Source organism: Blastomyces gilchristii (assembly GCF_000003855.2).
Source record: "Blastomyces gilchristii SLH14081 genomic scaffold supercont1.15, whole genome shotgun sequence".
In the NCBI taxonomy this organism is placed as follows: Eukaryota; Fungi; Ascomycota; class Eurotiomycetes; order Onygenales; family Ajellomycetaceae; genus Blastomyces; species Blastomyces gilchristii.
Window position 1 is genome coordinate 513,180 of NW_003101668.1, and position 11,580 is coordinate 524,759.

At 36.9% G+C, this 11,580-nt stretch overlaps 3 protein-coding genes across 4 annotated transcripts in view; 1 reads left to right on the top strand and 2 right to left on the bottom strand.

The window, feature by feature from the left end:
* Nucleotides 1-6,216: 6,216 nt before the first annotated feature.
* Nucleotides 6,217-6,735, bottom strand: BDBG_06139 (uncharacterized protein; the record flags this gene model as incomplete). Its single annotated transcript, XM_031722473.1, has 1 exon — nucleotides 6,217-6,735. One exon carries the CDS (start codon nucleotides 6,733-6,735, stop codon nucleotides 6,217-6,219), a length of 519 nt encoding a protein of 172 aa, XP_031579704.1.
* Nucleotides 6,736-10,024: 3,289 nt separating this feature from the next.
* On the top strand, nucleotides 10,025-11,539 carry BDBG_06141. Of its 2 annotated transcripts, XM_031722474.1 has the most exons (3): nucleotides 10,026-10,552; nucleotides 10,605-11,028; nucleotides 11,158-11,509. In XM_031722474.1, exons 1-3 carry the CDS (start codon nucleotides 10,081-10,083, stop codon nucleotides 11,189-11,191), a joined length of 930 nt encoding a protein of 309 aa, XP_031579705.1. In that variant the 5' UTR covers nucleotides 10,026-10,080; the 3' UTR covers nucleotides 11,192-11,509. The 2 variants fall into 2 exon arrangements, with proteins under 2 accessions (XP_002622961.1, XP_031579705.1); XM_002622915.2 differs by having other exon boundaries at nucleotides 10,025-10,552; nucleotides 10,605-11,539.
* The window catches only part of BDBG_06142 (uncharacterized protein), a gene marked incomplete at its 5' end in the record, with an annotated part of 1,015 nt that continues 370 nt past the window's right edge, over nucleotides 10,936-11,580 (bottom strand). The window contains one exon of the mRNA XM_002622916.2: nucleotides 10,936-11,541. Coding sequence (XP_002622962.1) covers nucleotides 11,368-11,541 — 174 coding nt within the window. The 3' untranslated portion in view covers nucleotides 10,936-11,367. The remainder of the gene's footprint in view (nucleotides 11,542-11,580) is intronic.

Consider the following 11,580-nt stretch of genomic DNA (forward strand, 5'->3'; position numbering starts at 1 on the left):
TTCTTTTGCAGCTTTCTGCTGTGAATAAAGTAAATACTGATATGTCTAGAAATTCTATCAACAACACACAAGATAAGAATAAGAAAGACAAGGACAAAGAGAAAGACAATGACAAGGACAAGAACACTGAATTCAAACCTGAATATAGAGATAATGATGCAAGGATCTGCTATCATTGTCAAAAGATTGATCATATTCAGACTGACTGTTGAAAGAAATACTCTGAGAAACATTCTTCAAATTTGAATTTCAACATCAATAGAAACAAGGATAAAGACAAGAATGTGAAGAATACAGGTGCTGCTTCTGTTCATAATATCATGAAGTAAGTATTTTGCATCAAAGAAAAGGCCTATGTGAGTGATCAGACAGGAAAAGATACCTGGATTCTAGACTCTGAATTGAGCGCTCACATCACACCTCACAGAGATCTTGTTGTGACAAAACCTCAGAAGATGAAAGTGATGTTGAAAATGACAGATGAAACATTGATCTCTGCTGCAGCTATAGAAGATACAAAGATTTCAGTGAAAGAGACAGATATGCTGTTAAATGATATCTGCTATGTCCTGAAGTTAGAAGTGAATCTCATGAGTATAGATAAGCTTATACATCAGAGTTATATCTATAAGCAGTTGATATATGAGAATAATCATGCTATGTTGATTATATCTTCTAACTGCATGTTCTCATTTACAGCAAGATTAAATGAGAATGATATCTATGAGATGAAAAGGCTGATTATATACAGAGACTTGATTCAGTTTGCTATACTCAATGATGATTTTGAACCTGTGAACACATTACAGATGAAAGATGACACAATATTAATACTATCTGAAAGAAATGATACAAAGGTTATAGAACTTATGATAATACAATGACATTAAAAGCTAGAATATCTGAATTCTATGAATATCACAAAAATGACAGCAGATTCATAACTAGAAATAAGAATAAAGAGTGATAGAGCTTTGCCATTCTGCAAGACCTGTGTATAGATAAAAATGACACATTCAACCTTCATATCTATAATATAAGCTGTTAAGCTGATAATGAAATTCTTTATCAATCTGGCAGAGAATGAAAAAACACTTTTTAACAGAAATGATATTCTCACTAGAAAGAGTGTAAGCTACTGATTGAGTATAATGAATGATATAATCTGTTATAGATGAGCAATTCTTATAATGAGAAAGAGAGAATCTACTGTAAGATTAATGAATTTCATCACAGATATTGAGATAACTATACAACATTGAGTTGAAACTCTACACTGAGATAATGAAGAAGAGTTCAAAAGTCAAGAACTTAAGACCTACTATCAGAGTAAAGAAATAATGTATGAAATGACTACATCTGACACATCACAATCAAATGACTCAGCAGAACACATGAATCAAATAGTAGTAGAAAAGATATAAAGCCTACTATTTAATAGTGAATTAGAAAGAGAACTTTGAGATAAAGTAATATAAGCTGTGATTATAATGATCAACACATTCTCAACATTAATAAAGATATTTAAATACAAAGAAGAAACATCACTTATATCTTTTAAAGTATGAACTGAGGTGTAATCTTCTGTTCATTGAATACAGAGATGAGAATGCAAGATCTATAAGAAGAATTTGAAAGTGTTAAATAAGCTTGCAGATAGAACTGATGACAGGAAATGACAGCTGATTAAATATTAAGAATTACATTAATATCATATGTGAAATTCTGTTGCATGTCATCTTGAGATTGCATGAGATGTCATATTTGATGAAGCTCTTGACATGAGTGCAAATACACCTGTAAATACAGTGAGAGAATTCAATGAATTGTCTAATGAATTGAATATTCTGAATATCAGAGAGAGATGACAGCACTGCTTACTATAACATCTAGTGAAGAAAAAGTCAGATGTTTTGAAGATAATTGTAAATAAGAACTTAGAGAGTGTAATTGATTCAATCTATCTTCTAGATAATAAGACACAGTTTATCATGAATGAAGAGTCTGAAGATCTCATTAATAAGAATGATTCTGTTCTAAGTATTCTGACAGACTGATCAACTACACTGACAGAAGTCAAAAGAAGTTCAGACTGAGACTATTAATATAAGACAATGAAAAAGAAGATTAAGATATTTGAATAGAAGAAGATATATATTGTCATTGAAAAGGCCTCAGAAATGAATATTCTTACAGATAAATGAGTATATAATCAGAAATTCAATAATAAGAAAGAAATCATCTGCTTTAGAGCTTACTGAGTGATTAGAGAGTTCTTGCAATAGCAGAGTATTTATTATATAAGATTATATACTGCAGTGATATCAGAGTCTACATCATGCAGTCTATTCACTATATTGACTATCAAAGAATGAAAGGTCAAATCAATTGACTATGTATTCGCATTTTTGAATGATATACTATCACAGAATGAGATGATCTATATACAACTGCTCATAGATGTTAAGTATGACAGAGAAGACTTGATGAAACTACTCTGTCAGAGTCTATATGAAATAAAGCAAGCTGTAAGAGTATGGTATTTTCTAGCAATGAAACACCTCATTACATTGAAATTCAAGATATCATCTTATAATGATAAATTTCTATATTATTCTATTCACAAGATCTATCTGATATTGTATGTTAATAATTGTCAGGTGACAGAATCTCAAGAATAGTAATTAGACTGAGTATTGAGAAAGATTGCAAAGAGATTTGAGATAAAGAATATTGAAGAGATTAAGTCATATCTTAAGATGAAGATTAAATATCAGAGAAATGATGATCTAGCAGTTACACAGAGCTGTTATATTGAGAAGATTCTTGAAGATTTTAATATGAATAAGATGAATCCTGTGAGAATCTCTATAATAACAGATATACAACTGGAATTTTCATCTGATGAGAATAATGAATTAAATGATAACTTTACAGCTATAAGATATTGTCAAGAATTGAGATTATTGCAGTATTTAGTCTCAAGCAGCTGATCAGATCTGATATTCATAGTCAACTATCTCTTATATTTTAACTTATGTTTATACAGAGCATGTTGAGCAGTGTTGAAGCATGTTCTACATTATATCAAGAAGATGAAAAATCATGGCATATTGTATAAGAAGAAGATAGAAGATAGTCTGAGTTCTATGACATACTGTGATTTGAACTGAGCAGGGGTGAATTCTCAATACAAATCAACTACCAGCTATATTATATTGATTAACAGATCACTGATTTCATGACAGTTGCAGAGACAGACATCTATTATTAAATCAATCACAGAAGCTGAATATATTACAGCTAGTAAGACAGCTTATGAGATAATCTGATTGAATGATATATTATATGACACTAAGTTGATAAATGATGAAAAAGTGAAAATATGCTCATATCTATAAGTTAATAATAAGAGAGCAATTGATCTAGCAAAGGAGGAATTCTTAACACAAAGATCACATTATATTGAGATTAGATATCATATTCTCTGTGATTTGATTGAAAAAGGGAAAATCATGATGAAACATGTTGATTCTACAGTGAACATAGCTGACAAGCTCACCAAGCCACTGGTGAAGCCTGCATTTGAAGAATTTGTCAAGAGGATTGGCATTCAGAAAATTGAGAAGAAGGAATGATTGAATGATAATGATGATACAGCAGATCAATGGATTTTACATGTATTTCTTGATTTTTACAGTTATTGCTGTACGGATGCCTTTCCTAATGAGGAAATCAGGGTCCGATTCATGTAATTAATTATTATTGCATTTTTGAAAGATTTGAGGATGAGGGAGGCCCCGGGTGGCGGCTTATTATAGGCCACAGTGTAGCAAGGGGAGGTGTTGGTGATTACTACACCTACCCTAGTCACGTGCCACCCCAACCTATTCATTTAGTGTAACTCGCGTAGTTAGATTACAACACAACAACATTATCCTCCAAGACCTACCCTAGTCACGTGCCACCTCAACCTATCCATTTAGTAACTCGCGTAGTTAGATTACAACACAACAACGTTATCCTCCAAGACTCTGTAGATCTCCCTACGTCTCGTTACTGAAACCAACCCAGAAAATTTCATAATCTAGCAATTTCACCCGCAATCCATTTCGCTTGCAATCAATCGCTATTCCGCTCGCTTGCTCGCGATTCATTTCGCCCGCAATTCTTTTGACTCCCCTACACAGCTCTCTGGCTTCAAAGAAGCCGCGAATGTTGCCACGTGTGATTTCTTTCAATAAAATTTCAAATGACTGGGCTTCCTTGAACTGATGATGAGATATCAGCTGGTAGCGCACTGCAGCGCTTTCTGTTATTGTTCCCCACTCAATATCACTGTGTTTTTTATACTGAGAAGTAAAAGCACAGAAGTATTCTGAGTACAGTATTGAAATGAGATGATTACTCTGTCAGTAAGAATAGAGAGTGATGAAAGTTAAAACTGAAGAGCAGAATCATTATTCAAAATTTTATAGAATTGTTAAGAGAAAAACATATTTATTTGAGCTGTGAGTTCTTGATTATCACAGAGTCATAGAAATCAGTTCAATAACCTCTGCTATTTACAGGTCAGTATGATTATAAGTTGGCTGTCTCTGAGTCTATCAGGTTCATGAATCACAATTCATGAACTTATCAGGCCTACTGAACTCTGTCTTTAGCATGGTGATCTAGGTCATCAGCTCTACTACATATGTTCTTAAGCACTGATTATAGTATCTCTTTTCTTAGTCATTATACTACTGACTGTATAATGTAGTCTCTGATCTTTTATTAATCTTCTTCTATCACTATGCCTCTGATCTGATTGAACTTCAGCTCTCAGATACAGATACAGTTTTAAGAAAATATTAATATTAATGAAAACTCTCAGCAGAAGACTGCACTGTCTGAACTCTTATTATCACTTTTCTTACTCTAAGTATATATATATGAGCTTCTTTCTGTCTTGAATTCATCTCTTTTTCAATTTCTTTTTCATCTCTTATTCTACACTATTGACTGAAACCTGCTGTGAAGCTCTTATATACTCAAAGATAACTCAGTAAATATAACAGAATCTGTTTTCTCTCTCTAGAGCTCTTTATCATTTCACTTTACTGATCTGTGACACAGTTATCTTTTTATCTCTTAGCTATGACATCAGTTAATAATCTTTATACTGTGATTATCATTTCAGATGAAAAAATGAATAAACAGTCTCTGATATGAAGAATATAAAGATTATAAAGAAAGAGATTATACACAGACTATAGCTATTCAGTCTATGATGAATCTGATGATTTAACAATCTCTGATTCTCTGAAGTCTGAAATGAAGCAGTTACTAAAAAAATAAAAAATATTCAATTTTAACATGATTTTGATAAGACTCTTCTTTGTAAGACTTGATAAGACTTCTTTCTCACTAATATCAAGATAGAAAAGAGTGAATCAGAAAATTCATACTATTTTCAAGACTGAGTGTATAAAGAGAAGAAAGCTAGAAGAAGAAGTACAGCATCTGTATACAGAGATAACTAAGCTTAAGACTAAACTTCAGAAGTTAAAGTATTAATTTAAATATGAGATCTACTATAGTATCTTATTAAAGTAAAGAATTCTTCTGCTGTGTGAATATCAGTTTTATATAAGATATCTTTATACTGTTATTGATAATAACTGTTCAAAGTGTCATAGTTCTATCACTAATATTCTCAAGAGCTATTAGAATTAGATAGAGCTGTTTTCTCTCATTCTTTTTAATCAGTGTTAGAAACATTATCTTGAATGTGATTTTATTCTAGTTTTAAGGTATTGCTTATCTCTTTTAAACACTACTTATATAAGCTTTTTAAGAAGAGTTAGTGCCTTCTTCCCTCTCTGAGAAGAAAATATATTTTTAAAGAGATTATTTATAAGACATCAATTAGGGGATTTTGACTGAATCAACTATTGATACAAAACAAATCTAAGCAGCTAACTAACTAGAAATGAAAAGATTGAGTCATCTCTCTGTATCAGCACTGATGTAATCCACATGATCTTAGTAACATTCAATTATTCTGCTATCTGTCCTACTATCTGATACATCTCATCCCCTTCTCACTTATACACCAGCTTCAGAATCACCTGAGAAAGGGGCAAAATAATGTATTCTTGATAATCTAGTGTCTTCTCTAACGCATCGCCTTCCTAACGGCCGGACACTAATAATTTGCTCTGATCAGTGGACTCAGACGTGGCACTCCTCACCTGGGCGTGGGTCAGCCTCGATGGAACTATCAGAGTAATTCAACGGCTCCTTTAATGTGTTGCCTTCGTGATTGTCTGAGGCTAGGGGAGGGGTTGGCTCTCGTCGATTGGGTGGGTCATCGGCAACGTCACTTTGGCTTGGGTGAGCCTCCTCGATGGGGTTGTCGGAAAAATCCGACAGTTGGAGTGATGGTGGGGTAACATCGACCGGGGAGGAGTCGAACAGGATCCATTCGTCCCAGTTAATGTCATCGAGACCAGAGACGGTGGATGGCAGGGCAGAAAAACCAGCAAACTCCTCACTTGCTGCATCCTTAGAGAGGTCACCGGACGCAGGGAAGAGGGGCACGGGCATGGGCATTGGAAGGAGGTGCTGGGGCTCTTCGCCTGGCCGAGGATCAGAAGTGCATGCTTCCAGGAGATGCACTGTGTGCAGCTGAGGCGAGGGAGAACCGTCGGCAGGTCCAGGGGAGGTGGTATCGTACGTGAAGGTAGCCATGTTGTGAGGTGAGATGATGGGATGCTCTTCTCCCCTCGATCTCGATCCAGGACTGAAGCAGTGGGTTGCTCCACGTCTTGCCCATCTGCTGGGAACACCCTAATATGGTTTCCCCCCAGGAGTCAGTGAAGTGGTGCCTCACCCCCAAAACTATAGTTCCCTACGGGAAGTTAGGGAATTTGCAAGAATGCTGATGAAGGCAAACCCTTAGAGAGTGTCATGAACTTGTACATAACAGCAATAAAACAGAACCTCATGCAGCGCTGACATCCCTGAGGAGTGCCAGAATTCTGAGTGAAAAGACAACAAAAACCAAAGTCTCATGCAGTGTCAGCATCCCTGAGAAAGTGAGCTCCTTGAGAAGGTGAGTCCCATGCAGAGTTGACATTCTTGAGGAAGTGAGTCTCTTGAGGAGTGTCAGAATTCTGAGTGAAAGAGCAATAAAAAGTGAAATCTCATGTGATATCAGATCCCCTTGAGAAGTAAAGCTCCTTGAGAATACCACATTTTTAAACTATTAGTCACTGGAGTAAAATCCCTGAGAGATGCCATAACCTCAGTAGAGAAGACCATGAAATTAAAAGCCTGTAAGAAGTCAACACTTATCAGAGAATGGCGCCATGCTGAGTGAAAAAGCCACAGAAAAGATGTTATGAAGTTGTCATATTTTTTAAGTGAACAGCCACAGATAATGACAGTTCTTGAGATGGAAAGACCAACTTGAAATCTTATCAATTCTTGGAATTTTAGAGTTCAGCAAGCATCATAGCATTGAGTGTGTTTGAATTTATATGTGAATAGATTGTAGATTCGGCGGCTGCATCATGACACAGACTTGCAAAAGCAGTCAATAAAGCTTAGAGTAGATTTATATTTCAAAAAGAGCTTAGTGATAATTTCAAATTCATTGTAATTTACAACAAATAAAATCTTTCATTATCTTAAATCTGCTCAAGTGTCACTTGCTTTTCCTTCTTCCTCACTCTAGACTTCTGATATTTTATGTAGTTCTCACTCATTGTTCAGAAAGAGAGAGAATAATGTTTCTCCTGTTTCTGTAAGAGCTATGTTTTTTTCCAGGGTTGTACCAGACATGTCACTCACTATATCTTTGTCTGGTGGTGGAAAGTGACTGTTCAAAGCATCAGACTTGTTAAAATTAATTGTAAAGTACTGATTGTCTTCATGGATGAGGAGGTAGACGCCTTTGCAGTGACAGTCATCGAAATAGCTACGTAGCATACGCTGCAGCGTGCCTTTCCGTCGGTAACGCATCTGCACGAGGCTACTGTGCTCAGTCCATGATCTGAGACTTGATTATTATCACTTGATAGGGGAGAGGTCTCAATTTATAGCTATGAGTGAGTGTTGTGCTTCATTAAGTCAAAAGTCACTTTTCAAGGTGTACTTCTGTCGGATCTGACTAGTTGGTTTGCTGCGGTGCTTGCAAGCTTGAGCCATGATCTGTGATCTGAAACTGTAGCACATCATTTTGATTTGTGATTGAACTTGACCACACAATCTGAATACATGGTCATGATTTGCTAACTGAAACTGTGGCTCTCATTATTTTGACTCAATTTTCCACTTAGCCACGCGATCTGATCATTTATACAAAAAGAGAATACAAAAGTATTCTATTCAAAATCACATCATGCAGAAAATGAAATTCATTAATCTGAATAAAAGAATGAAAGTACACAAATGTAGAAATTGAAATTGTAGAAATATAAAAATTGAAACATGCACTTTCATACATCAAGAAACAGCTAAGCCTTGCAGCTTGTTGAATGTGAAGATATTATATTGATTGTTAATCAGGTATGATGAGATGCATAGCACTAGTTCATAATTGAAAGCTCAAACAGAGACTCAGTGTTAGCTGCTAAGAAGCAGCACAGCTGGTTCAATATGAGAAGACCTGCTGAGAATAACATCAGCACGATTCTGTTTATTCTCACAAAACTTAAAAGTATGTAAGACTCAGTGCAAAGATATCATTCTAGGTCTGTAAATTTAGAAAAGTTCTTAGAATAAATGTAGGAATTGTGCTGGAGCAGAAATTGTGCTGTGGCAAGTCTTTTTCTGTGCTCTACTTCTGTGTTAGAACAACTTCTACTACTGCTGTGCTAGAACTACTTCTACTTCTGTGCTGGGACAACTTCTGTGCTGAGACTACTTCTGTGCTGGAACTACTTCTGTGCTGAGACTACTGCTGTGCTGGGACTACTTCTGTGAGACTACTGCTGTGCTGAGACTACTTCTGTGCTAGAACAGCTTCTAGCGATCAGGGCGGTAAGTCTCCAATTGTTTTGAATGCATGCAAAGATGTCTAAGTGTATTCCTTGTTAATCCATGAAAAATTGTTGACTCATCTGAAATGTAATCAACAGAAAACCTGTGCTGTATGGAAACACAAAATGCACTTCACAAGAAAAACCAGGATAAAAAGAATCAGACAGCCATCCAAGTTACAAAAAGTAAAGGTCCACAAAGTACTATGTGAGACAGATGTGAAAAGCAGGAGACTACAAGAGCAGATGAGACCAAGGAGCAGAGAGAGAAAGAAGGGTGTGTACATTACACAGTCAAAGAAAATGAGGAACTCCAGCAAAGGCTGTGTGAGCTTGTGATGGGTCCCTGAAGCAAGGAAAAATATATAAACCGCAGCCGGAAGCACTATGCTGAACTTGAGTATTCGTCCTCTTGGCATAGGGGCCTCGTTGGATATTTCCAACGAGCGTCAGTGACCGCAAGGTGCCCGCTTTTTCCGCCCCGCGATCGAAATTAATTACCCTGTGCCATTAACTTCTATTTACCATGTTATGCTTACTAACTCTAAAGATGAAGAAACAGAATTATTTCTAATCTATCTGAAGGCCCTAAAATTTAAAAAAGGCTGGGTAGGGGAGTCCGAGCGAACTGCTGTGTGAGGCCTTTTCTCAGGGAAAAAGTCTAAAAATGCACTCGTGCATTTTCTACAAGTCTCTTTTTAAGTGAGCAGTAGTATTATTGATTATTAAGATCTCAATACTGATAGAATAAGACAATTTTAACTTCTGATGAGCATATTGAATGAAGCAGTAGTTAAATAATGATTATATCAACAAGGAATTCTGAATTGGCAGTGATTTTTATGCAAAATGAGTCTCATAATCTGTGAAAGGTATAAAGCTTGTGTGATTGAAAGGTTGCTAGCTTGTGGAAAGTTATATGGTGGAGGGATTAGTAAGCCAGATCACGTGACCTGACACAAACAACATTGCTCATTCCTAAGCAGGCCACAACTCTCTCAGTTCCCGTAATTCTTGGTATTATCAACAACCCGAGACGATTCATAACAAGATGCCCATTAAACAACAAATTCAACTGTCAGCGACCCTGAATGGAATGCAAACAGAGATGGACTTTCTTGACTCCTCCTTCTTCACCAAAGCAGGCCATAAGAGCTTGCCAACTGCTGCAGAGGTTGGCTCCCTCTCAGAACAGTTCAACAAACATCCACGGCCCGCACCAGTTAAATTTGAGCATCTAAATCTTCTTGTCAAGTTTGGGCCGTCTGTGGCAGTTGAAGAAGCCCTAACTCTCCGCATGCTTCGAATGTCTTTCGCTGAGAAGATACCTGTCCCGGAGGTGTATGGTTGGAGAGTTTATCAAAACTCTGTGTTCATTTATATGGAGCTTATTCAGGGAGACACGCTCCATGATCGATGGGATTCTCTCAATGAGCTGGATAGGAACTTTATTTGCGGCCAGTTACGGGAGATTATTTCTTCCCTTCAGCAAATTGAGCCAGATCCTTGCGACTCATTTATTGGTATGCATGTATCCTGCAATGTCTATCAGCGGAGTCACTTACTGAGGTGTAGGATCCATCAACCGCGCATGTTTGCACGATTATGTCTTTGCAACCATCCCTCAATCAGGCCCTTTTAAAAATGTGAAAGCATTCAATGACTGGTTTTCTTCTCTGCCTCAAAGCTGGCTTCCTGATTCAAAGAGATATCGGGATCCTTATCGAGACTATCTACCAGACAATGGGGCCATCAGGTTGACTCATGGAGACTTGCATCGGGGCAATATTCTAATTTCACCAGCTGGTCGCCCACGTGTCCTTGCTGTAGTTGATTGGGCTCATGCTGGTTGGTACCCGGAATACTGGGAGTATTGCAAGGCCTTATACACATCAGACTATAAGGGGGAATGGCGCAATGTTTGGATTCCCAAATTCTTAACTGCGTACGAGCCTGAGTTTGCTGCTTTTGGTGAATATGTGCTGCAGATTGGAGCAGTGTAAGTATTGATGTTGTACTTAGCCTTCTAAATTACATTTGTCATGATCATTTACCGAGCTTTTCTTTCCAATATCCTTCATAAGCTATGTACTCGAGTGTGCTTCACCCTGTACTGATGATTGACCAGAGAAACAATTGCTAAATGCCAGAAACCAAAATGAAAAATGGGATTTACTAATAAGGGCCTCGTTGACCAGTTGAAACTCCGCAGTAGCTCATATCAGAAAACAAAAATAAGCAACATGATTCAAATTCAAACAGGGCCAGCCCAGTATCACAATCAACAGTAACAATTATGGCATTTCATTTCACATCCAATTATGCGCAAATTCCGAGTTCACTGACCCCTGCCTCGACCACGCCCGCCGCCAACCGGGTTCAAGCCAACACCGTGATTTGGAGGATCGCGTGCAGACTGAACAATCTGGATCGCATTTTCATTGAGATATTGATGGTGGACTAGACAGTGTACATAGTCCATTGTCCATTCTTGGCACCTTCTGTTGGTGGTCTAGATTTCTTTGGTGTAAGCAATTGTGCCCTATGTAAG